Here is a 26401-nt window from a genome sequence, read left to right on the forward strand (position 1 = left end):
CGACCTCCCGATTAGGAGGCCGACGTCTTCCCACCGCGCCACTGCGCCCGTCAGGTGACGTTTGTTATATCGGTACATGTCAGGGTCCAAGGGACATATTAACTTAGTGAGTGTCGTGTAAAAATCTCAAATGACAGCAGAACCCTATGTCCGCGTGCGCTATAGATATGATACCATTTTCTGTCGAAAACATAATAGTAGGAGCCTATTGTGGCTGTAATACTAATGACCTGGCATTGACATGAATACCATTATCGTGATGAAAAACAGTTCTAATCGACTTTTCTTACGTCTTGCTCCACAGGTTATATATAATTTAGTTGAACACATTTTGAATGTCCAACCTTTAGAATGACTCGCGTGTCTACTGTGACCGTAGAAAGTACAATGCCTGTCATTTACCTGCTGCTGTGCATTCACATGACAAGCTCATCTAACACTGTACAAATCGTGATGTCTGACGCATCTATCTTTGCTCTCAGTAACTGAAGCGAGAGTTATATATCGTACTAGCTGTAGCCGTTTTATAAGTCCGTACGCGGCTTATATGCACGCACCTACACACACACACACACACACACACAAACACATACACACACATACACACGTATGTTTACACGCGCTGCGCGCGTTCGAATTACACGACTTATTAGCCCGCAGAGAGAGAGAGAGAGAGAGAGAGAGAGAGAGAGAGAGAGAGAGAAAGAGAAAGAGAGAGAGAAAGAGAAAGAGAGAGAGAGAAAGCGTGAGAGAGAGAATGAGAGAGAGAGAGAGAGAGGGAGAGAGAGAGAGAGATAGCGAGATAGCGAGAGAGAGCGAGAGAGACAGAGAGAACGAACGAACGGACGAACGAACTTTATTACTCGAGGATGGAGATTTTAGGCTCACGCCTAGTCTTACAATCTGTCCCTGCTAAACTAAGACATAAAAGAGAGAGAGAGAGAGAGAGAGAGAGAGAGAGAGAGAGAGAGAGAGAGAGAGAGAGAGAGAGAGAGAGAGAGAGAGAGAGATAGATACTTTGGGCTGGCCGTGACTAACTCTCTTTGAAACCGAGACCAAGAGTCTGCAAGGGTCAAGGTAACCGAGACCAAAACTTTGTCACACACAAATGAAAAACACGTGTTTCACGTAAAAGTAGTGCGGCTGTGAAGCAAAGTGTCAACTCAGACGGGCAGGATCTGCGATGGCTCATAGGATATTTTCAGTTTTCCGCCGTTTTTAAGGAATCATTTCAAGTTTGCTTTTCCAAAAGTACCATATGCATGACACGAACGGAGTGGCAAAGACATACCCTGAAATTCCCGCCTCAGTCGGTGCAGCCGTTTCGGAGCCTTTAGTCATCACACACACACACACACACACACACAGAAACGAGCTTTATAAGTTAGTTGTACCACGCGTTGGTACCTAAATCAACATGTTTGATCGTACAGTTAATTCATACACATGACACCATTACATACTTTAAACATGTTTTCTCGCAACATGAGTGCCAAGTGATATTGAAAGCACAAAAGTAGACAAAAAGGGATTGTTTGTTTGTTTGTTGCGCATTCTGAATCAAGTGTAAACTGGTGGTGGTTAAGCCAAATTTGAGAAACGTGTTTTTTTCACTATGATGCAATCGTACGTACTTCGTGTGTTGATGAGAAAATGTAAGTTTTACGCCCTCACGGCAAAGCCATTAGGGGCATGTTACACGGGAAAACCCGGCTTTGTATGAAAATAAAAAATAGAAATGCAGGGGGGGGGGGGGGGGGGGATGTAGACAGCTGGCTGCCGGCTGCTAGAGGAGACCTGAAATGGGCTAGGGACCGGGTTGGGTCGTCTTGGGTCAGTGCTGAAATGGTTACTTTATTGGCTGTTGGCCGAACGGACACCCGAGCTTCATATTTTTGCATGCATGTATTCGTATTTCCAAGGCCTGAAGCTTTCGCTGTGACCCTGGGATCTTTATCGTGCGCATGCGTGCACACGGGGATGTTCGGACACCGATGAGAGTCTGCACAAAGTTGACTCTGGGACACACATCCCGCGCCGAACTTGGGGGTTGAACCCACGCTGATAGTAACAACCGGTTTTAAAGCCAGCGCCTCTACCGACTGGGCAACCCCCCCCCCCCCCCCCCAATTGGTTGGGGTCAAGAAGTTCCATGGAGGGCGGGGGGTATGGAGTAACACATATGTTTTGCTCAGAACATTCCCACCCAAGCAGAGCCGCGCTAGGGGTACGCATTACCGTAAAGCTGGCAGTCAGTGCTACCAAATGTCGTCTGTGTCTACCACACGGTGGTGACTTAATGTGGGTCTATGTAAGCAGATGCCAGCGCAAGCAATCTGATGCAGAGTCAGGAGGCGGTTTGGCACAAGAGAACCTTAGAGGCCACAGCCTCGGCCGTCTAAGGGATGTGTGTGTCTGGAGGCACATTTGGTTTCTGAGGATCAAGCGGAGCTGTTGCCTCTGCTCCCAAGTTCCCGTGTCTGGAGGCGTTTTTGGTATGGAAGCAAACCTGTAGGTTGGGGCCTCTGCCTTTCAGGATGCCAGGACTACAAAATGTGTGTCTTGGGACACATTTAGCTTAAGATTCCAGAAGTGGATCTGTGCTGTGCTGGGTCTGCTGCAAGCACACTAGAACCAGCTTGCAACAGTTGAGGTGAACAGATTGGTGACCAAGACCATCATCGGTTTCTCTCCGAGTGATGGGTGTGGGCGGAGAAAGTCTCCCAGACTGAGAGCATTCTCCCTTCTGTAGCGGATGAGACTAGACATCTCTTCTCGTGTGTTATAAATGGTATCGTGTGTTGATACCATTTATACATATATTCACCATGCATGGTAGATTTCGTTCCTTCTTCAGTTAATTGCTTTCAAACGCTTTTCAAGGCGTCCTTTGATTTAACAGCATTCCTTGACCCCGCTTCAAAAGTGAACGCACAATAGATAGGACAGAACGAGACAAAATGGACTTCTTTTACTTCTGTCGTCTGCGCAGTTTTGAAAAATGTGGAAGCAGCAGCAGTCGTCTGCAACGTTTTGAAAAGTGTGGAAACAGCAGCATTCATCTGCAACGTTTTGAAAAGTGTGGAAACAGCAGCCGTCGTCTGCAACGTTTTGAAAAGTGTGGAAACAGCAGCCGTCGTGTGCAACGTTTTGAAAAGTGTGGAAACAGCAGCAGTCGTCTGCAACGTTTTGAAAAGTGTGGAAACAGCAGCCGTCGTCTGCAACGTTTTGAAAAGTGTGGAAACAGCAGCCGTCGTCTGCAACGTTTTGAAAAGTGTGGAAACAGCAGCAGTCGTCTGCAACGTTTTGAAAAGTGTGGAAACAGCAGCAGTCGAATATCGGGTAATATAGACCATGTCCAGGCGACGTACACGTGTCACTCCATAGTAAAGCAACACGTTCAAAAAACAACTGAAATCTCAGATTCTCGTTAAATGCCACTGACAATTTGTTCAATACCAATAAAATGTCAGACCTATAAAATCATTCACGTATCTACCGAGGCTGTACAAAGGGGGCTGGGCCGCAGTACGGGGCTTGCCGTAAGATTACTGCCGCAGAAGTGCGTGACAAGCTGACATTTACAAATGTTACACTATCTGGATGCAGCTAATAAAGTAGATGACACTCAGTCAATAAATCGAGAAGTTCAGGTTACATGACAACCTGCCACGTGATCACTTCTTGTAAAAAGCAACCTTCTTTGTGTGAAGAAAATGCGACACTGCTATGGAAGGAGATTAATAGATGTCTAGACTTTTACCGTAGAGTACCTTACAAGCGCCCCCCCCTCCCCCCCTCATGCACAACATTCTTCTTGGTGGTGGGCGCATAGTTTAGGTACGTATTGCACCGTCTGCACAAACAGTTCCACGTTAGAATTGCGAAATTTGACCCCTCGGTAAAGGAATGCGGGTTTTTTTCTCACAAAATTATCATCCATCTCTACAGATATAATAAGCAGAACAGATATCGTTTGCTTGATGGTTCTAAAAGTAACGTTCATAACTCGTATGGAATGTGAACAGTATGACTTCAGATCTGTTTTGCAGATATGGCAGTAGCAGTTCTAAGGAAGTAACAATACACCACGAACAAGCGCAAAATGAAATGTAATGTTACATGTGGTAGTCAGTCACACGACAAAGACAGGGCCTAGGGATCAGTGTGTGTGTGTGTGTGTGTGTGTGTGTGTGTGTGTGTGTGTGTGTGTGTGTGTGTGTGTGTGTGTGTGTGTGTGTGTGTTAAATTAATTTGTCGTTAATGCAAAGAAAGCTTATCATTTATACCTGAGTTCTCGATATCAATTTCCGTTAATATCCGTCCGCGTCTTCCCGGTCTTCCTATGGACATGGTACGCCCCTGTCTCCATCCATTTGACGGCTTAAAGGCACAGTCCTCTCCTGCAAAACGACCCCATTCACCTTCTCAGAACTAGCCAGGGTTTAACACATATCCTTCCACTGTCTTGCACACATGCCACCATTCAACAGCATGGCGGCCTTCTGTGCAGAGTGCTGTTGGAGTGGTGTTTTTTTGTGTGTTTTTTAAAAATATTTTTTTTAGGAATTTATTTCTTAAAAGTCACTTTTGTCGATCTCTAAAATTAGTTCATCAGAACATTCTGACTGTGCACAGGGAGCCGTCAGGGGGAGGGATGTTGGTATGTGTCAGGGGGAGGGATGTTGGTATGTGTCAGGGGGAGGGATGTTGGTATGTGTCAGGGGGAGGGATGTTGGTATGTGTCAGGGGGGGATGTTGGTATGTGTCAGGGGGAGGGATGGTGGTATGTGTCAGGGGGAGGGATGTTGGTATGTGTCAGGGGGAGGGATGTTGGTATGTGTCAGGGGGAGGGATGTTGGTATGTGTCAGGGGGAGGGATGTTGGTATGTGTCAGGGGGAGGGATGTTGGTATGTGTCAGGGGGAGGGATGGTGGTATGTGTCAGGGGGAGGGATGGTGGTATGTGTCAGAAGGAGGGATGTTGGTATGTGTCAGGGGGAGGGATGTTGGTATGTGTCAGGGGGAGGGATGTTGGTATGTGTCAGGGGGGATGTTGGTATGTGTCAGGGGGGATGTTGGTATGTGTCAGGGGGGGATGTTGGTATGTGTCAGGGGGGATGTTGGTATGTGTCAGGGGGGATGTTGGTATGTGTCAGGGGGAGGGATGTTGGTATGTGTCAGGGGGAGGGATGTTGGTATGTGTCAGGGGGGATGTTGGTATGTGTCAGGGGGGATGTTGGTATGTGTCAGGGGGAGGGATGTTGGTATGTGTCAGGGGGAGGGATGTTGGTATGTGTCCGGGGGGGATGTTGGTATGTGTCAGGGGGGGATGTTGGTATGTGTCAGGGGGGGATGTTGGTATGTGTCAGGGGGGATGTTGGTATGTGTCAGGAGGAGGGATGTTGGTATGTGTCAGGGGAGGGATGTTGGTATGTGTCAGGGGGAGGGATGTTGGTATGTGTCAGGGGGAGGGATGTTGGTATGTGTCAGGAGGAGGGATGTTGGTATGTGTCAGGGGGAGGGATGGTGGTATGTGTCCGGGGGGGATGTTGGTATGTGTCAGGGGGGGATGTTGGTATGTGTCCGGGGGGGATGTTGGTATGTGTCAGGGGGGGATGTTGGTATGTGTCAGGGGGAGGGATGGTGGTATGTGTCAGGAGGAGGGATGTTGGTATGTGTCAGGGGGAGGAATGTTGGTATGTGTCAGGGGGGGATGTTGGTATGTGTCAGGGGGGATGTTGGTATGTGTCAGGGGGGATGTTGGTATGTGTCAGGGGGGGATGTTGGTATGTGTCAGGAGGAGGGATGTTGGTATGTGTCAGGGGGAGGGATGTTGGTATGTGTCAGGGGGAGGGATGTTGGTATGTGTCAGGGGGAGGGATGTTGGTATGTGTCAGGGGGAGGGATGTTGGTATGTGTCAGGGGGGGGATGTTGGTATGTGTCAGGGGGAGGGATGTTGGTATGTGTCAGGAGGAGGGATGTTGGTATGTGTCAGGGAGAGGATGTTGGTATGTGTCAGGGGGAGGGATGTTGGTATGTGTCAGGGGGAGGGATGTTGGTATGTGTCAGGGGGAGGGATGTTGGTATGTGTCAGGGGGGGGATGTTGGTATGTGTCAGGGGGAGGGATGTTGGTATGTGTCAGGGGGAGGAATGTTGGTATGTGTCAGGGGGGGATGTTGGTATGTGTCAGGGGGGGATGTTGGTATGTGTCAGGGGGGGATGTTGGTATGTGTCAGGGGGGGATGTTGGTATGTGTCAGGGGGGATGTTGGTATGTGTCAGGGGGGGATGTTGGTATGTGTCAGGAGGAGGGATGTTGGTATGTGTCAGGGGGAGGGATGTTGGTATGTGTCAGGGGGAGGGATGTTGGTATGTGTCAGGGGGAGGAATGTTGGTATGTGTCAGGGGGAGGGATGTTGGTATGTGTCAGGGGGAGGGATGTTGGTATGTGTCAGGGGGAGGGATGTTGGTATGTGTCAGGGGGAGGGATGTTGGTATGTGTCAGGGGGGGGATGTTGGTATGTGTCAGGGGGAGGGATGTTGGTATGTGTCAGGGGGGGGATGTTGGTATGTGTCAGGGGGGGGGGATGTTGGTATGTGTCAGGGGGAGGGATGTTGGTATGTGTCAGGGGGGGGATGTTGGTATGTGTCAGGGGAGGGATGTTGGTATGTGTCAGGGGGAGGGATGTTGGTATGTGTCAGGGGGAGGGATGTTGGTATGTGTCAGGGGGGGGATGTTGGTATGTGTCAGGGGGAGGGATGTTGGTATGTGTCAGGGGAGGGATGTTGGTATGTGTCAGGGGGGGGATGTTGGTATGTGTCAGGGGGAGGGATGTTGGTATGTGTCAGGGGGGGATGTTGGTATGTGTCAGGGGAGGGATGTTGGTATGTGTCAGGGAGGGATGTTGGTATGTGTCAGGGGGAGGGATGTTGGTATGTGTCAGGGGGAGGGATGTTGGTATGTGTCAGGGGGGGGGATGTTGGTATGTGTCAGGGGGAGGGATGTTGGTATGTGTCAGGGGAGGGATGTTGGTATGTGTCAGGGGGAGGGATGTTGGTATGTGTCAGGGGGAGGGATGTTGGTATGTGTCAGGGGGAGGGATGGTGGTATGTGTCAGGGGGGGATGTTGGTATGTGTCAGGGGGAGGGATGTTGGTATGTGTCAGGGGGGGATGTTGGTATGTGTCAGGGGGGGGATGTTGGTATGTGTCAGGGGGAGGGATGTTGGTATGTGTCAGGGGGAGGGATGGTGGTATGTGTCAGGGGGGGGATGTTGGTATGTGTCAGGGGGAGGGATGTTGGTATGTGTCAGGGGGAGGGATGTTGGTATGTGTCAGGGGGAGGGATGTTGGTATGTGTCAGGGGGAGGGATGTTGGTATGTGTCAGGGGGAGGGATGTTGGTATGTGTCAGGGGGAGGGATGTTGGTATGTGTCAGGGGGAGGGATGTTGGTATGTGTCAGGGGGAAGGATGTTGGTATGTGTCAGGGGGAGGGATGTTGGTATGTGTCAGGGAGAGGATGTTGGTATGTGTCAGGGGGAGGGATGTTGGTATGTGTCAGGAGGAGGGATGTTGGTATGTGTCAGGGGGAGGGATGTTGGTATGTGTCAGGGGGAGGGATGTTGGTATGTGTCAGGGGGAGGGATGTTGGTATGTGTCAGGGGGAGGGATGTTGGTATGTGTCAGGGGGAGGGATGTTGGTATGTGTCAGGGGGAGGGATGTTGGTATGTGTCAGGGGGAGGGATGTTGGTATGTGTCAGGGGGAAGGATGTTGGTATGTGTCAGGGAGAGGATGTTGGTATGTGTCAGGGGGAGGGATGTTGGTATGTGTCAGGGGAGGGATGTTGGTATGTGTCAGGGGGAGGGATGTTGGTATGTGTCAGGGGGGGATGTTGGTATGTGTCAGGGGGAGGGATGTTGGTATGTGTCAGGGGGGGGATGTTGGTATGTGTCAGGGGGAGGGATGTTGGTATGTGTCAGGGGGGGATGTTGGTATGTGTCAGGGGGAGGGATGGTGGTATGTGTCAGGGGGGGGATGTTGGTATGTGTCAGGGGGAGGGATGTTGGTATGTGTCAGGGGGAGGGATGTTGGTATGTGTCAGGGGGAGGGATGTTGGTATGTGTCAGGGGGAGGGATGTTGGTATGTGTCAGGGGAGGGATGTTGGTATGTGTCAGGAGGAGGGATGTTGGTATGTGTCAGGGGGAGGGATGTTGGTATGTGTCAGGGGGAGGGATGTTGGTATGTGTCAGGGGGAGGGATGTTGGTATGTGTCAGGGGGAGGGATGTTGGTATGTGTCAGGAGGAGGGATGTTGGTATGTGTCAGGGGGAGGGATGTTGGTATGTGTCAGGGGGAGGGATGTTGGTATGTGTCAGGGAGGGATGTTGGTATGTGTCAGGGGAGGGATGTTGGTATGTGTCAGGGGGAGGGATGTTGGTATGTGTCAGGGGGAGGGATGTTGGTATGTGTCAGGGGGAGGGATGTTGGTATGTGTCAGGGGGAAGGATGTTGGTATGTGTCAGGAGGAGGGATGTTGGTATGTGTCAGGGGGAGGGATGTTGGTATGTGTCAGGGGGAGGGATGTTGGTATGTGTCAGGGGGAGGGATGTTGGTATGTGTCAGGGGGAGGGATGTTGGTATGTGTCAGGGGGAGGGATGTTGGTATGTGTCAGGGGGGGATGTTGGTATGTGTCAGGGGAGGGATGTTGGTATGTGTCAGGGGGAGGGATGTTGGTATGTGTCAGGGGGAGGGATGTTGGTATGTGTCAGGGGGAGGGATGTTGGTATGTGTCAGGGGGAGGGATGTTGGTATGTGTCAGGGGGGGATGTTGGTATGTGTCAGGGGGGGGATGTTGGTATGTGTCAGGGGAGGGATGTTGGTATGTGTCAGGGGGAGGGATGTTGGTATGTGTCAGGGGGAGGGATGTTGGTATGTGTCAGGGGGAGGGATGTTGGTATGTGTCAGGGGGAGGGATGTTGGTATGTGTCAGGGGGGGGATGTTGGTATGTGTCAGGGGGGGATGTTGGTATGTGTCAGGGGGAGGGATGTTGGTATGTGTCAGGGGGAGGGATGTTGGTATGTGTCAGGGGGAGGGATGTTGGTATGTGTCAGGGGGAGGGATGTTGGTATGTGTCAGGGGGAGGGATGTTGGTATGTGTCAGGGGGAGGGATGTTGGTATGTGTCAGGGGGAGGGATGTTGGTATGTGTCAGGGGGAGGGATGTTGGTATGTGTCAGGGGGAGGGATGTTGGTATGTGTCAGGGGAGGGATGTTGGTATGTGTCAGGGGGAGGGATGTTGGTATGTGTCAGGGGGAGGGATGTTGGTATGTGTCAGGGGGAGGGATGTTGGTATGTGTCAGGGGGAGGGATGTTGGTATGTGTCAGGGGGAGGGATGTTGGTATGTGTCAGGGGGAGGGATGTTGGTATGTGTCAGGGGGAGGGATGTTGGTATGTGTCAGGGGGAGGGATGTTGTATGTGTCAGGGGGAGGGATGTTGGTATGTGTCAGGGGGAGGGATGTTGGTATGTGTCAGGGGAGGGATGTTGGTATGTGTCAGGGGGAGGGATGTTGGTATGTGTCAGGGGGAGGGATGTTGGTATGTGTCAGGGGGAGGGATGTTGGTATGTGTCAGGGGGAGGGATGTTGGTATGTGTCAGGGGGAGGGATGTTGGTATGTGTCAGGGGGAGGGATGTTGGTATGTGTCAGGGGGAGGGATGTTGGTATGTGTCAGGGGGAGGGATGTTGGTATGTGTCAGGGGGAGGGATGTTGGTATGTGTCAGGGGGGGATGTTGGTATGTGTCAGGGGGGGGATGTTGGTATGTGTCAGGGGGAGGGATGTTGGTATGTGTCAGGGGGAGGGATGTTGGTATGTGTCAGGGGGAGGGATGTTGGTATGTGTCAGGGGGAGGGATGTTGGTATGTGTCAGGGGGAGGGATGTTGGTATGTGTCAGGGGGGGATGTTGGTATGTGTCAGGGGGGGATGTTGGTATGTGTCAGGGGGAGGGATGTTGGTATGTGTCAGGGGGAGGGATGTTGGTATGTGTCAGGGGGAGGGATGTTGGTATGTGTCAGGGGGAGGGATGTTGGTATGTGTCAGGGGGAGGGATGTTGGTATGTGTCAGGGGGAGGGATGTTGGTATGTGTCAGGGGGAGGGATGTTGGTATGTGTCAGGGGGAGGGATGTTGGTATGTGTCAGGGGGAGGGATGTTGGTATGTGTCAGGGGGAGGGATGTTGGTATGTGTCAGGGGGAGGGATGTTGGTATGTGTCAGGGGGAGGGATGTTGGTATGTGTCAGGGGGAGGGATGTTGGTATGTGTCAGGGGGAGGGATGTTGGTATGTGTCAGGGGTAGGGATGTTGGTATGTGTCAGGGGAGGGATGTTGGTATGTGTCCGAGGGAGGGATGTTGGTATGTGTCCGAGGGAGGAATGTTGGTATGTGTCAGGGGGAGGGATGTTGGTATGTGTCAGGGGGAGGGATGTTGGTATGTGTCAGGGGGAGGGATGTTGGTATGTGTCAGGGGGAGGGATGTTGGTATGTGTCAGGGGGAGGGATGTTGGTATGTGTCAGGGGGGGGATGTTGGTATGTGTCAGGGGGAGGGATGTTGGTATGTGTCAGGGGGAGGGATGTTGGTATGTGTCAGGGGGAGGGATGTTGGTATGTGTCAGGGGGAGGGATGTTGGTATGTGTCAGGGGGAGGGATGTTGGTATGTGTCAGGGGGAGGGATGTTGGTATGTGTCAGGGGGAGGGATGTTGGTATGTGTCAGGGGGAGGGATGTTGGTATGTGTCAGGGGGAGGGATGTTGGTATGTGTCAGGGGGAGGGATGTTGGTATGTGTCAGGGGTAGGGATGTTGGTATGTGTCAGGGGAGGGATGTTGGTATGTGTCCGAGGGAGGGATGTTGGTATGTGTCCGAGGGAGGAATGTTGGTATGTGTCAGGGGGAGGGATGTTGGTATGTGTCAGGGGGAGGGATGTTGGTATGTGTCAGGGGGAGGGATGTTGGTATGTGTCAGGGGGAGGGATGTTGGTATGTGTCAGGGGGAGGGATGTTGGTATGTGTCAGAGGGAGGGATGTTGGTATGTGTCAGGGGGGAGGGATGTTGGTATGTGTCAGGGGGAGGGATGTTGGTATGTGTCAGGGGGAGGGATGTTGGTATGTGTCAGGGGGAGGGATGTTGGTATGTGTCAGGGGGAGGGATGTTGGTATGTGTCAGGGGGAGGGATGTTGGTATGTGTCAGGGGGAGGGATGTTGGTATGTGTCAGGGGGAGGGATGTTGGTATGTGTCAGGGGGAAGGATGTTGGTATGTGTCAGGGGGAGGGATGTTGGTATGTGTCAGGGGGAGGGATGTTGGTATGTGTCAGGGGGAGGGATGTTGGTATGTGTCAGGGGGAGGGATGTTGGTATGTGTCAGGGGGAGGGATGTTGGTATGTGTCAGGGGGAAGGATGTTGGTATGTGTCAGGGGGAGGGATGTTGGTATGTGTCAGGGGGAGGGATGTTGGTATGTGTCAGGGGGAGGGATGTTGGTATGTGTCAGGGGGAGGGATGTTGGTATGTGTCAGGGGGAGGGATGTTGGTATGTGTCAGGGGAGGGATGTTGGTATGTGTCAGGGGGAGGGATGTTGGTATGTGTCAGGGGGAGGGATGTTGGTATGTGTCAGGGGGAGGGATGTTGGTATGTGTCAGGGGGGATGTTGGTATGTGTCAGGGGGGGATGTTGGTATGTGTCAGGGGGAGGGATGTTGGTATGTGTCAGGGGGAGGGATGTTGGTATGTGTCAGGGGGAGGGATGTTGGTATGTGTCAGGGGGAGGGATGTTGGTATGTGTCAGGGGGAGGGATGTTGGTATGTGTCAGGGGGGGATGTTGGTATGTGTCAGGGGGGGATGTTGGTATGTGTCAGGGGGAGGGATGTTGGTATGTGTCAGGGGGAGGGATGTTGGTATGTGTCAGGGGGAGGGATGTTGGTATGTGTCAGGGGGAGGGATGTTGGTATGTGTCAGGGGGAGGGATGTTGGTATGTGTCAGGGGGGGATGTTGGTATGTGTCAGGGGGGGATGTTGGTATGTGTCAGGGGGAGGGATGTTGGTATGTGTCAGGGGGAGGGATGTTGGTATGTGTCAGGGGGAGGGATGTTGGTATGTGTCAGGGGGAGGGATGTTGGTATGTGTCAGGGGGAGGGATGTTGGTATGTGTCAGGGGGAGGGATGTTGGTATGTGTCAGGGGGAGGGATGTTGGTATGTGTCAGGGGGAGGGATGTTGGTATGTGTCAGGGGGAGGGATGTTGGTATGTGTCAGGGGGAGGGATGTTGGTATGTGTCAGGGGGAGGGATGTTGGTATGTGTCAGGGGGAGGGATGTTGGTATGTGTCAGGGGGAGGGATGTTGGTATGTGTCAGGGGGAGGGATGTTGGTATGTGTCAGGGGGAGGGATGTTGGTATGTGTCAGGGGGAGGGATGTTGGTATGTGTCAGGGGAGGGATGTTGGTATGTGTCAGGGGGAGGGATGTTGGTATGTGTCAGGGGGAGGGATGTTGGTATGTGTCAGGGGGAGGGATGTTGGTATGTGTCAGGGGGAGGGATGTTGGTATGTGTCAGGGGGAGGGATGTTGGTATGTGTCAGGGGGAGGGATGTTGGTATGTGTCAGGGGGAGGGATGTTGGTATGTGTCAGGGGGAGGGATGTTGGTATGTGTCAGGGGGAGGGATGTTGGTATGTGTCAGGGGGAGGGATGTTGGTATGTGTCAGGGGGAGGGATGTTGGTATGTGTCAGGGGGAGGGATGTTGGTATGTGTCAGGGGGAGGGATGTTGGTATGTGTCAGGGGGGGATGTTGGTATGTGTCAGGGGGGGGATGTTGGTATGTGTCCGAGGGAGGGATGTTGGTATGTGTCCGAGGGAGGAATGTTGGTATGTGTCAGGGGGAGAAATGTTGGTATGTGTCAGGGGGAGGGATGTTGGTATGTGTCAGGGGGAGGGATGTTGGTATGTGTCAGGGGGGGATGTTGGTATGTGTCAGGGGGGGATGTTGGTATGTGTCAGGGGAGGGATGTTGGTATGTGTCAGGGGGAGGGATGTTGGTATGTGTCAGGGGGAGGGATGTTGGTATGTGTCAGGGGGAGGGATGTTGGTATGTGTCAGGGGGAGGGATGTTGGTATGTGTCAGGGGGAGGGATGTTGGTATGTGTCAGGGGGAGGGATGTTGGTATGTGTCAGGGGGAGGGATGTTGGTATGTGTCAGGGGGAGGGATGTTGGTATGTGTCAGGGGGAGGGATGTTGGTATGTGTCAGGGGGAGGGATGTTGGTATGTGTCAGGGGGAGGGATGTTGGTATGTGTCAGGGGGAGGGATGTTGGTATGTGTCAGGGGGAGGGATGTTGGTATGTGTCAGGGGGAGGGATGTTGGTATGTGTCAGGGGGAAGGATGTTGGTATGTGTCAGGGGGAGGGATGTTGGTATGTGTCAGGGGGAGGGATGTTGGTATGTGTCAGGGGGAGGGATGTTGGTATGTGTCAGGGGGAGGGATGTTGGTATGTGTCAGGGGGAGGGATGTTGGTATGTGTCAGGGGGAGGGATGTTGGTCAGGGGGAGGGATGTTGGTATGTGTCAGGGGGAGGGATGTTGGTATGTGTCAGGGGGAGGGATGTTGGTATGTGTCAGGGGGAGGGATGTTGGTATGTGTCAGGGGGGGATGTTGGTATGTGTCAGGGGGGGGATGTTGGTATGTGTCAGGGGAGGGATGTTGGTATGTGTCAGGGGGGAGGGATGTTGGTATGTGTCAGGGGGAGGGATGTTGGTATGTGTCAGGGGGAGGGATGTTGGTATGTGTCAGGGGAAGGATGTTGGTATGTGTCAGGGGGAGGGATGTTGGTATGTGTCAGGGGGAGGGATGTTGGTATGTGTCAGGGGAGGGATGTTGGTATGTGTCAGGGGGAGGGATGTTGGTATGTGTCAGGGGGAGGGATGTTGGTATGTGTCAGGGGGAGGGATGTTGGTATGTGTCAGGGGGAGGGATGTTGGTATGTGTCAGGGGGAGGGATGTTGGTATGTGTCAGGGGGAGGGATGTTGGTATGTGTCAGGGGGAGGGATGTTGGTATGTGTCAGGGGGAGGATGTTGGTATGTGTCAGGGGGAGGGATGTTGGTATGTGTCAGGGGGAGGGATGTTGGTATGTGTCAGGGGGAGGGATGTTGGTATGTGTCAGGGGGAGGGATGTTGGTATGTGTCAGGGGGAGGGATGTTGGTATGTGTCAGGGGGGGGATGTTGGTATGTGTCAGGGGGAGGGATGTTGGTATGTGTCAGGGGGGGGATGTTGGTATGTGTCAGGGGGAGGGATGTTGGTATGTGTCAGGGGGAGGGATGTTGGTATGTGTCAGGGGGAGGGATGGTGGTATGTGTCAGGGGGAGGGATGTTGGTATGTGTCAGGGGGAGGGATGTTGGTATGTGTCAGGGGGAGGGATGTTGGTATGTGTCAGGGGGAGGAATGGTGGTATGTGTCAGGGGGAGGGATGTTGGTATGTGTCAGGGGGAGGGATGTTGGTATGTGTCAGGGGGAGGGATGTTGGTATGTGTCAGGGGGGGATGTTGGTATGTGTCAGGGGGAGGGATGTTGGTATGTGTCAGGGAGGGATGTTGGTATGTGTCAGGGGGAGGGATGTTGGTATGTGTCAGGGGGAGGGATGTTGGTATGTGTCAGGGGGGGGATGTTGGTATGTGTCAGGGGGAGGGATGTTGGTATGTGTCAGGGGGAGGGATGTTGGTATGTGTCAGGGGGAGGGATGTTGGTATGTGTCAGGGGGGGATGTTGGTATGTGTCAGGGGGAGGGATGTTGGTATGTGTCAGGGGAGGGATGTTGGTATGTGTCAGGGGGAGGGATGTTGGTATGTGTCAGGGGGAGGGATGTTGGTATGTGTCAGGGGGAGGGATGTTGGTATGTGTCAGGGGGAGGGATGTTGGTATGTGTCAGGGGGAGGGATGTTGGTATGTGTCAGGGGGAGGGATGTTGGTATGTGTCAGGGGGAGGGATGTTGGTATGTGTCAGGGGGAGGGATGTTGGTATGTGTCAGGGGGAGGGATGTTGGTATGTGTCAGGGAGAAGGATGTTGGTATGTGTCAGGGGGAGGGATGTTGGTATGTGTCAGGGGGAGGGATGTTGGTATGTGTCAGGGGGAGGGATGTTGGTATGTGTCAGGGGGAGGGATGTTGGTATGTGTCAGGGGGAAGGATGTTGGTATGTGTCAGGGGGAGGGATGTTGGTATGTGTCAGGGGGAGGGATGTTGGTATGTGTCAGGGGGAGGGATGTTGGTATGTGTCAGGGGGAGGATGTTGGTATGTGTCAGGGGGAGGGATGTTGGTAGGGGGAGGGATGTTGGTATGTGTCAGGGGGAGGGATGTTGGTATGTGTCAGGGGGGGATGTTGGTATGTGTCAGGGGGGGGATGTTGGTATGTGTCAGGGGAGGGATGTTGGTATGTGTCAGGGGGGAGGGATGTTGGTATGTGTCAGGGGGAGGGATGTTGGTATGTGTCAGGGGGAGGGATGTTGGTATGTGTCAGGGGGGGATGTTGGTATGTGTCAGGGGGAGGGATGTTGGTATGTGTCAGGGAGGGATGTTGGTATGTGTCAGGGGGAGGGATGTTGGTATGTGTCAGGGGGAGGGATGTTGGTATGTGTCAGGGGGAGGGATGTTGGTATGTGTCAGGGGGAAGGATGTTGGTATGTGTCAGGGGGAGGGATGTTGGTATGTGTCAGGGGGAGGGATGTTGGTATGTGTCAGGGGGAGGGATGTTGGTATGTGTCAGGGGGAGGGATGTTGGTATGTGTCAGGGGGAGGGATGTTGGTATGTGTCAGGGGGAGGGATGTTGGTATGTGTCAGGGGAGGGATGTTGGTATGTGTCAGGGGGAGGGATGTTGTATGTGTCAGGGGGAGGGATGTTGGTATGTGTCAGGGGGAGGGATGTTGGTATGTGTCAGGGGGAAGGATGTTGGTATGTGTCAGGGGGAGGGATGTTGGTATGTGTCAGGGGGAGGGATGTTGGTATGTGTCAGGGGGAGGGATGTTGGTATGTGTCAGGGGGAGGGATGTTGGTATGTGTCAGGGGGAGGGATGTTGGTATGTGTCAGGGGGGGGGATGTTGGTATGTGTCAGGGGGAGGGATGTTGGTATGTGTCAGGGGGGGGATGTTGGTATGTGTCAGGGGGAGGGATGTTGGTATGTGTCAGGGGGAGGGATGTTGGTATGTGTCAGGGGGAGGGATGTTGGTATGTGTCAGGGGGAGGGATGTTGGTATGTGTCAGGGGGGGATGGTGGTATGTGTCAGGGGGAGGGATGTTGGTATGTGTCAGGGGAGGGATGGTGGTATGTGTCAGGGGGAGGGATGTTGGTATGTGTCAGGGGGAGAGATGTTGGTATGTGTCAGGGGGAGGAATGTTGGTATGTGTCAGGGGGAGGGATGGTGGTATGTGTCAGGGGGAGGGATGTTGGTATGTGTCAGGGGGAGGGATGTTGGTATGTGTCAGGGGGGGATGTTGGTATGTGTCAGGGGGAGGGATGTTGGTATGTGTCAGGGAGGGATGTTGGTATGTGTCAGGGGGAGGGATGTTGGTATGTGTCAGGGGGAGGGATGTTGGTATGTGTCAGGGGGGGATGTTGGTATGTGTCAGGGGGAGGGATGTTGGTATGTGTCAGGGGGAGGGATGTTGGTATGTGTCAGGGGGAGGGATGTTGGTATGTGTCAGGGGGAGGGATGTTGGTATGTGTCAGGGGGAGGGATGTTGGTATGTGTCAGGGGGAGGGATGTTGGTATGTGTCAGGGGGAGGGATGTTGGTATGTGTCAGGGGGAGGGATGTTGGTATGTGTCAGGGGGAGGGATGTTGGTATGTGTCAGGGGGAGGGATGTTGGTATGTGTCAGGGGGGGGATGTTGGTATGTGTCAGGGGGAGGGATGTTGGTATGTGTCAGGGGGGGATGTTGGTATGTGTCAGGGGGGGGATGTTGGTATGTGTCAGGGGGAGGGATGTTGGTATGTGTCAGGGGGAGGGATGGTGGTATGTGTCAGGGGGGGGGATGTTGGTATGTGTCAGGGGGAGGGATGTTGGTATGTGTCAGGGGGAGGGATGTTGGTATGTGTCAGGGGGAGGGATGTTGGTATGTGTCAGGGGAGGGATGTTGGTATGTGTCAGGGGGGGGGATGTTGGTATGTGTCAGGGGGAGGGATGTTGGTATGTGTCAGGGGGAGGGATGTTGGTATGTGTCAGGGGAGGGATGTTGGTATGTGTCCGAGGGAGGGATGTTGGTAAGTGTCAGGGGTAGGGATGTTGGTATGTGTCAGGGGGAGGGATGTTGGTATGTGTCAGGGGGAGGGATGTTGGTATGTGTCAGGGGAGGGATGTTGGTATGTGTCAGGGGGAGGGATGTTGGTATGTGTCAGGGGAGGGATGTTGGTATGTGTCCGAGGGAGGGATGTTGGTAAGTGTCAGGGGTAGGGATGTTGGTATGTGTCAGGGGGAGGGATGTTGGTATGTGTCAGGGGGAGGGATGTTGGTATGTGTCAGGGGGAGGGATGTTGGTATGTGTCAGGGGGAGGAATGTTGGTATGTGTCAGGGGAAGGAATGTTGGTATGTGTCAGGGGGAGGGATGTTGGTATGTGTCAGGGGGAGGGATGTTGGTATGTGTCAGGGGGAGGGATGTTGGTATGTGTCAGGGGAGGGATGTTGGTATGTGTCAGGGGGAGGGATGTTGGTATGTGTCAGGGGGAAGGATGTTGGTATGTGTCAGGGGGAAGGATGTTGGTATGTGTCAGGGGGGGATGTTGGTATGTGTCAGGGGGAGGGATGTTGGTATGTGTCAGGGGGGGGTGGTATGTGTCAGGGGGAGGGATGTTGGTATGTGTCAGGGGGGGATGTTGGTATGTGTCAGGGGGGGGTGGTATGTGTCAGGGGGGGATGTTGGTATGTGTCAGGGGAAGGATGTTGGTATGTGTCAGGGGGAGGGATGTTGGTATGTGTCAGGGGGAGGGATGTTGGTATGTGTCAGGGGGAGGGATGTTGGTATGTGTCAGGGGAGGGATGTTGGTATGTGTCAGGGGGAGGGATGTTGGTATGTGTCAGGGGGAGGGATGTTGGTATGTGTCAGGGGGAGGGATGTTGGTATGTGTCAGGGAGAAGGATGTTGGTATGTGTCAGGGGGAAGGATGTTGGTATGTGTCAGGGGGAGGGATGTTGGTATGTGTCAGGGGGAGGGATGTTGGTATGTGTCAGGGGGAGGGATGTTGGTATGTGTCAGGGGGAAGGATGTTGGTATGTGTCAGGGGGAAGGATGTTGGTATGTGTCAGGGGGAGGGATGTTGGTATGTGTCAGGGGGAGGGATGTTGGTATGTGTCAGGGGGAGGGATGTTGGTATGTGTCAGGGAGAAGGATGTTGGTATGTGTCAGGAGGAGGGATGTTGGTATGTGTCAGGGGGAGGGATGTTGGTATGTGTCAGGGGGAGGGATGTTGGTATGTGTCAGGGGGAGGGATGTTGGTATGTGTCAGGGGGAGGGATGTTGGTATGTGTCAGGGGGGATGTTGGTATGTGTCAGGGGGGGATGTTGGTATGTGTCAGAGGGAGGGATGTTGGTATGTGTCAGGGGGGAGGGATGTTGGTATGTGTCAGGGGGAGGGATGTTGGTATGTGTCAGGGGGAGGGATGTTGGTATGTGTCAGGGGGAGGGATGTTGGTATGTGTCAGGGGGGGATGTTGGTATGTGTCAGGGGGGGGGATGTTGGTATGTGTCAGAGGGAGGGATGTTGGTATGTGTCAGGGGGAGGGATGTTGGTATGTGTCAGGGGGAGGGATGTTGGTATGTGTCAGGGGGAGGGATGTTGGTATGTGTCAGGGGGAAGGATGTTGGTATGTGTCAGGGGAGGGATGTTGGTATGTGTCAGGGGGAGGGATGTTGGTATGTGTCAGGGGGAGGGATGTTGGTATGTGTCAGGGGGAGGGATGTTGGTATGTGTCAGGGGGAGGGATGTTGGTATGTGTCAGGGGGGATGTTGGTATGTGTCAGGGGGGATGTTGGTATGTGTCAGAGGGAGGGATGTTGGTATGTGTCAGGGGGAGGGATGTTGGTATGTGTCAGGGGGAGGGATGTTGGTATGTGTCAGGGGGAGGGATGTTGGTATGTGTCAGGGGGAGGGATGTTGGTATGTGTCAGGGGGGGATGTTGGTATGTGTCAGGGGGGGATGTTGGTATGTGTCAGGGGGAGGGATGTTGGTATGTGTCAGGGGGAGGGATGTTGGTATGTGTCAGGGGGAGGGATGTTGGTATGTGTCAGGGGGAGGGATGTTGGTATGTGTCAGGGGGAGGGATGTTGGTATGTGTCAGGGGGAGGGATGTTGGTATGTGTCAGGGGGAGGGATGTTGGTATGTGTCAGGGGGGGATGTTGGTATGTGTCAGGGGGGGATGTTGGTATGTGTCAGGGGGAGGGATGTTGGTATGTGTCAGGGGGAGGGATGTTGGTATGTGTCAGGGGGAAGGATGTTGGTATGTGTCAGGGGGAGGGATGTTGGTATGTGTCAGGGGGAGGGATGTTGGTATGTGTCAGGGGGAAGGATGTTGGTATGTGTCAGGGGGAGGGATGTTGGTATGTGTCAGGGGGAGGGATGTTGGTATGTGTCAGGGGGAGGGATGTTGGTATGTGTCAGGGGAGGGATGTTGGTATGTGTCAGGGGAGGGATGTTGGTATGTGTCAGGGGAGGGATGTTGGTATGTGTCAGGGGGAGGGATGTTGGTATGTGTCAGGGGGAGGGATGTTGGTATGTGTCAGGGGGAGGGATGTTGGTATGTGTCAGGGGGAGGGATGTTGGTATGTGTCAGGGGGGGATGTTGGTATGTGTCAGGGGGGGGATGTTGGTATGTGTCAGAGGGAGGGATGTTGGTATGTGTCAGGGGGAGGGATGTTGGTATGTGTCAGAGGGAGGGATGTTGGTATGTGTCAGGGGGAGGGATGTTGGTATGTGTCAGGGGGAGGGATGTTGGTATGTGTCAGGGGGAGGGATGTTGGTATGTGTCAGGGGGAGGGATGTTGGTATGTGTCAGGGGGGGATGTTGGTATGTGTCAGGGGGGGATGTTGGTATGTGTCAGGGGGAGGGATGTTGGTATGTGTCAGGGGGAGGGATGTTGGTATGTGTCAGGGGAGGGATGTTGGTATGTGTCAGGGGGAGGGATGTTGGTATGTGTCAGGGGGAGGGATGTTGGTATGTGTCAGGGGAGGGATGTTGGTATGTGTCAGGGGGAGGGATGTTGGTATGTGTCAGGGGGAGGGATGTTGGTATGTGTCAGGGGGAGGGATGTTGGTATGTGTCAGGGAGAGGATGTTGGTATGTGTCAGGGGGAGGGATGTTGGTATGTGTCAGAGGGAGGGATGTTGGTATGTGTCAGGGGGAGGGATGTTGGTATGTGTCAGGGGGAGGGATGTTGGTATGTGTCAGGGGGAGGGATGTTGGTATGTGTCAGGGGGAGGGATGTTGGTATGTGTCAGGGGGAGGGATGTTGGTATGTGTCAGGGGGAGGGATGTTGGTATGTGTCAGGGGGAGGGATGTTGGTATGTGTCAGGGGGGAGGGATGTTGGGATGTGTCAGGGGGAGGGATGTTGGTATGTGTCAGAGGGAGGGATGTTGGTATGTGTCAGGGAGAGGATGTTGGTATGTGTCAGGAGGAGGGATGTTGGTATGTGTCAGGGGGAGGGATGTTGGTATGTGTCAGGGGGAGGGATGTTGGTATGTGTCAGGGAGAAGGATGTTGGTATGTGTCAGGGAGAGGATGTTGGTATGTGTCAGGGGGAGGGATGTTGGTATGTGTCAGGGGGAGGGATGTTGGTATGTGTCAGGGGGAGGGATGTTGGTATGTGTCAGGGAGAAGGATGTTGGTATGTGTCAGGGGGGAGGGATGTTGGTATGTGTCAGGGGGAGGGATGTTGGTATGTGTCAGGGGGAGGGATGTTGGTATGGGTCAGGGGGAGGGATGTTGGTATGTGTCAGGGGGGATGTTGGTATGTGTCAGGGGGGGGATGTTGGTATGTGTCAGAGGGAGGGATGTTGGTATGTGTCAGGGGGGAGGGATGTTGGTATGTGTCAGGGGGAGGGATGTTGGTATGTGTCAGGGGGAGGGATGTTGGTATGTGTCAGGGGGAGGGATGTTGGTATGTGTCAGGGGGGGATGTTGGTATGTGTCAGGGGGAGGGATGTTGGTATGTGTCAGGGGGAGGGATGGTGGTATGTGTCAGGAGGAGGGATGTTGGTATGTGTCAGGGGGGGATGGTGGTATGTGTCAGGGGGAGGGATGTTGGTATGTGTCAGGGGGAGGGATGGTGGTATGTGTCAGGAGGAGGGATGTTGGTATGTGTCAGGGGGAGAGATGTTGGTATGTGTCAGGGGGAGGGATGGTGGTATGTGTCAGGGGGAGGGATGTTGGTATGTGTCAGGGGGAGGGATGTTGGTATGTGTCAGGGGGAGGAATGTTGGTATGTGTCAGGGGGAGGGATGGTGGTATGTGTCAGGGGGAGGGATGTTGGTATGTGTCAGGAGGAGGGATGTTGGTATGTGTCAGGAGGAGGGATGTTGGTATGTGTCAGGGGGGGATGTTGGTATGTGTCAGGGGGGGATGTTGGTATGTGTCAGGGGGGGATGTTGGTATGTGTCAGGAGGAGGGATGTTGGTATGTGTCAGGAGGAGGGATGTTGGTATGTGTCAGGGGGGGATGTTGGTATGTGTCAGGGGGAGGGATGTTGGTATGTGTCAGGGGGGATGTTGGTATGTGTCAGAGGGAGGGATGTTGGTATGTGTCAGGGGGGATGTTGGTATGTGTCAGAGGGAGGGATGTTGGTATGTGTCAGGAGGAGGGATGTTGGTATGTGTCAGGAGGAGGGATGTTGGTATGTGTCAGGGGGGGATGTTGGTATGTGTCAGGGGGAGGGATGTTGGTATGTGTCAGGGGGGATGTTGGTATGTGTCAGGGGGAGGGATGTTGGTATGTGTCAGGAGGAGGGATGTTGGTATGTGTCAGGAGGAGGGATGTTGGTATGTGTCCGGGGGGGATGTTGGTATGTGTCAGGGGGGGATGTTGGTATGTGTCAGGGGGGGGATGTTGGTATGTGTCAGGGGGGGGGGTGTTGGTATGTGTCAGGGGGAGGGATGTTGGTATGTGTCAGGGGGAGTGATGTTGGTATGTGTCAGGGGGAGGGATGTTGGTATGTGTCAGGGGGAGGGATGTTGGTATGTGTCAGGGAGAAGGATGTTGGTATGTGTCAGGGGGAGGGATGTTGGTATGTGTCAGGGGGAGGGATGTTGGTATGTGTCAGGAGGAGGGATGTTGGTATGTGTCCGGGGGGATGTTGGTATGTGTCAGGGGGGATGTTGGTATGTGTCAGGGGGGGATGTTGGTATGTGTCAGGGGGGGGGTTGGTATGTGTCAGGGGGAGGGATGTTGGTATGTGTCAGGGGGAGGGATGTTGGTATGTGTCAGGGGGGGATGTTGGTATGTGTCAGGGGGGATGTTGGTATGTGTCAGGGGGGGGATGTTGGTATGTGTCAGGGGGGGGATGTTGGTATGTGTCAGGGGGGATGTTGGTATGTGTCAGGGGGGATGTTGGTATGTGTCAGGGGGGGGGATGTTGGTATGTGTCAGGGGGAGGGATGTTGGTATGTGTCAGGGGGAGGGATGTTGGTATGTGTCAGGGGGGATGGTGGTATGTGTCAGGGGGGGATGTTGGTATGTGTCAGGGGGAGGGATGTTGGTATGTGTCAGGGGGAGGGATGGTGGTATGTGTCAGGGGGGGATGTTGGTATGTGTCAGGGGGGGGATGGTGGTATGTGTCAGGGGGGGATGTTGGTATGTGTCAGGGGGGGGATGTTGGTATGTGTCAGGGGGAGGGATGTTGGTATGTGTCAGGGGGAGGGATGGTGGTATGTGTCAGGGGGAGGAATGTTGGTATGTGTCAGGGGGGGGATGGTCGTATCTCATTTAACAGTCTATCAGCAGATGTGAGATAGTCAGCACAACTGTTTTCTCGGAAGGACTGGGTCTGCAAAGTGGTAACTGTTCACAGCTCGCGCAAAGTGGTAACTGTTCACAGCTTGCGTAAAGTGGTAACTGTTCACAGCTCGCGTAAAGCGGTAACTGTTCACAGCTCGCGCAAAGTGGTCACTGTTCACAGCTCGCGCAAAGTGGTAACTGTTCACAGCTCGCTCAAAGTGGTAACTGTTCACAGGTCGCGCAAAGTGGTAACTGTTCACAGGTCGCGCAAAGTGGTAACTGTTCACAGGTCGCGCAAAGTGGTAACTGTTCACAGGTCGCGCAAAGTGGTAACTGTTCACAGCTCGCGCAAAGTGGTAACTGTTCACAGGTCGCGCAAAGTGGTAACTGTTCACAGCTCGCGCAAAGTGGTAACTGTTCACAGCTCGCGCAAAGTGGTAACTGTTCACAGCTCGCGCAAAGTGGTAACTGTTGACAGCTCGCGCAAAGTGGTAACTGTTCACAGCTCGCGCAAAGTGGTAACTGTTCACAGGTCGCGCAAAGTGGTAACTGTTCACAGGTCGCGCAAAGTAGTAACTGTTCACAGGTCGCGCAAAGTGGTAACTGTTCACAGGTCGCGCAAAGTGGTAACTGTTCACAGCTCGCGCAAAGTGGTAACTGTTCACAGTTCGCGCAAAGTGGTAACTGTTCACAGGTCGCGCAAAGTGGTAACTGTTCAGAGCTCGTGTAAAGTGGTAACTGTTCACAGGTCGCGCAAAGTGGTAACTGTTCACAGGTCGCGCAAAGTGGTAACTGTTCACAGGTCGCGCAAAGTGGTAACTGTTCACAGGTCGCGCAAAGTGGTAACTGTTCACAGATCGCCCCAAGTGGTAACTGTTCACAGGTCGCCCCAAGTGGTATCTGTTCACAGGTCGCGCAAAGTGGTAACTGTTCACAGGTCGCGCAAAGTGGTAACTGTTCACAGGTCGCGCAAAGTGGTAACTGTTCACAAGTCGCGCAAAGTGGTAACTGTTCACAGGTCGCGCAAAGTGGTAACTGTTCACAGCTCGCGCAAAGTGGTAACTGTTCACAGCTCGCGCAAAGTGGTAACTGTTCACAGGTCGCGCAAAGTGGTAACTGTTCACAGGTCGCGCAAAGTGGTAACTGTTCACAGGTCGTGCAAAGTGGTAACTGTTCACAGGTCGCGCAAAGTGGTAACTGTTCACAGGTCGCGCAAAGTGGTAACTGTTCACAGGTCGCGCAAAGTGGTAACTGTTCACAGGTCGCGCAGAGTGGTAACTGTTCACAGCTCGCGCAAAGTGGTAACTGTTCACAGCTCGCGCAAAGTGGTAACTGTTCACAGCTTGCATAAAGCGGTAACTGTTCACAGCTCGCGCAAAGTGGTAACTGTTCACAGCTCGCGCAAAGTGGTAACTGTTCACAGCTCGCGCAAAGTGGTAACTGTTCACAGCTCGCGCAAAGTGGTAACTGTTCAGAGCTCGTGTAAAGTGGTAACTGTTCACAGGTCGCGCAAAGTGGTAACTGTTCACAGCTCGCGCAAAGTGGTAACTGTTCACAGGTCGCGCAAAGTGGTAACTGTTCACAGGTCGCGCAAAGTGGTAACTGTTAACAGCTCGCGCAAAGTGGTAACTGTTCACAGCTCGCGCAAAGTGGTAAGTGTTCACAGCTCGCGCAAAGTGGTAACTGTTCACAGCTCGGGCAAAGTGGTAACTGTTCACAGCTTGCGTAAAGCGGTAACTGTTTACAGCTCGCGCAAAGTGGTAACTGTTCACAGCTCGCGCAAAATGGTAACTGTTCACAGCTCGTGCAAAGTGGTAACTGTTCACAGCTCGCGCAAAGTGGTAACTGTTCACAGCTCGCGCAAAGTGGTAACTGTTCACAGCTCGCGCAAAGTGGTAACTGTTGACAGCTCGCGCAAAGTGGTAACTGTTCACAGTTTGCGTAAAGCGGTAACTGTTCACAGCTCGCGCAAAGTGGTAACTGTTCACAGCTCGCGCAAAATGGTAACTGTTCACAGCTCGTGCAGTGTGGTAACTGTTCACAGCTCGCGCAAAGTGGTCACTGTTCACAGCTCGCGCAAAGTGGTAACTGTTGACAGCTCGCGCAAAGTGGTAACTGTTCACAGCTCGCGCAAAGTGGTAACTGTTCACAGCTTGCGTAAAGTGGTAACTGTTCACAGCTCGTGTAAAGTGGTAACTGTTCACAGCTCGCGTAAAGCGGTAACCGTTCCCAGCTCGCGTAAAGTGGTAACTGTTCACAGCTCGTGTAAAGTGGTAACTGTTCCCAGCTCGCGTAAAGTGGTAACTGTTCACAGCTCGTGTAAAGTGGTAACTGTTCACAGCTCGCGTAAAGTGGTAACTGTTGACAGCTCGCGTAAAGTGGTAACTGTTCACAGCTCGCGTAAAGTGGTAACTGTTCACAGCTCGCGTAAAGTGGTAACTGTTCACAGCTCGCGTGTAAACAATGATTTAACCCTTTATTGTGCCTGCAAAGTGGTAACTGTTCAAAGCTCGCGTGTGAACAAAAATGTAACCTTTTATTGTGCATGTAAAGTGGTAACTGTTCACAGCTCGCGTGTGAACAGTGATTTAACCCTTTATTGTGCATGTACTGGCTTTCTTTAAAAGGGAGTATATCTGACCGAAAAACTCTGTCTTATCGCCCCAAGAGCTATATATAGTTCGGGTTAGGGGTTGTTAATAATTATGTTAAAGTAATAATGTGTGTTTGTTTACGCTGTATTATGCGTTTAAGCCCCTTAAAGCACGGCATGTGCAAATGTTTACTTGATTGCAGTTTTGACTTTCTGAATCAAACGGTATTTATCTGTTTTGAGAACCATTAGAAGAAGAAACAAGTCGCGTAAGGCGAAAATACAATATTTAGTCAAGTAGCTGTCGAACTCACAGAATGAAACTGAACGCAATGCCATTTTTCAGCAAGACCGTATACTCGTAGCATCGTCAGTCCACCGCTCATGGCAAAGGCAGTGAAATTGACAAGAAGAGCGGGGTAGTAGTTGCGCTAAGAAGGATAGCACGCTTTTCTGTACCTCTCTTTGTTTTAACTTTCTGAGCGTGTTTTTAATCCAAACATATCATATCTATATGTTTTTGGAATCAGGAACCGACAAGGAATAAGATGAAAGTGTTTTTAAATTGATTTCGACAATTTAATTTTGATAATAATTTTTATATATTTAATTTTCAGAGCTTGTTTTTAATCCGAATATAACATATTTATATGTTTTTGGAATCAGCAAATGATGAAGAATAAGATAAACGTAAATTTGGATCGTTTTATAAATTTTTTTTTTTTTTTTACAATTGTCAGATTTTTAATGACCAAAGTCATTAATTAA

General features: G+C 52.7%; 1 protein-coding gene across 1 annotated transcript; it reads left to right on the forward strand.

Moving 5' to 3' along the window:
* Nucleotides 1–453: 453 nt before the first annotated feature.
* Nucleotides 454–25842, forward strand: LOC138950003 (uncharacterized). The gene is made up of 4 exons (XM_070321784.1): nt 454–481; nt 2993–3342; nt 23082–25475; nt 25837–25842. The coding sequence occupies exons 1-4, from the start codon at nt 454–456 to the stop codon at nt 25840–25842; spliced, it is 2778 nt and encodes a 925-aa protein (XP_070177885.1).
* Nucleotides 25843–26401: the final 559 nt, after the last annotated feature.

The sequence above is a fragment of the Littorina saxatilis genome, linkage group LG16, assembly GCF_037325665.1.
Source record: "Littorina saxatilis isolate snail1 linkage group LG16, US_GU_Lsax_2.0, whole genome shotgun sequence".
NCBI classification, from domain to species: domain Eukaryota; kingdom Metazoa; phylum Mollusca; class Gastropoda; order Littorinimorpha; family Littorinidae; genus Littorina; species Littorina saxatilis.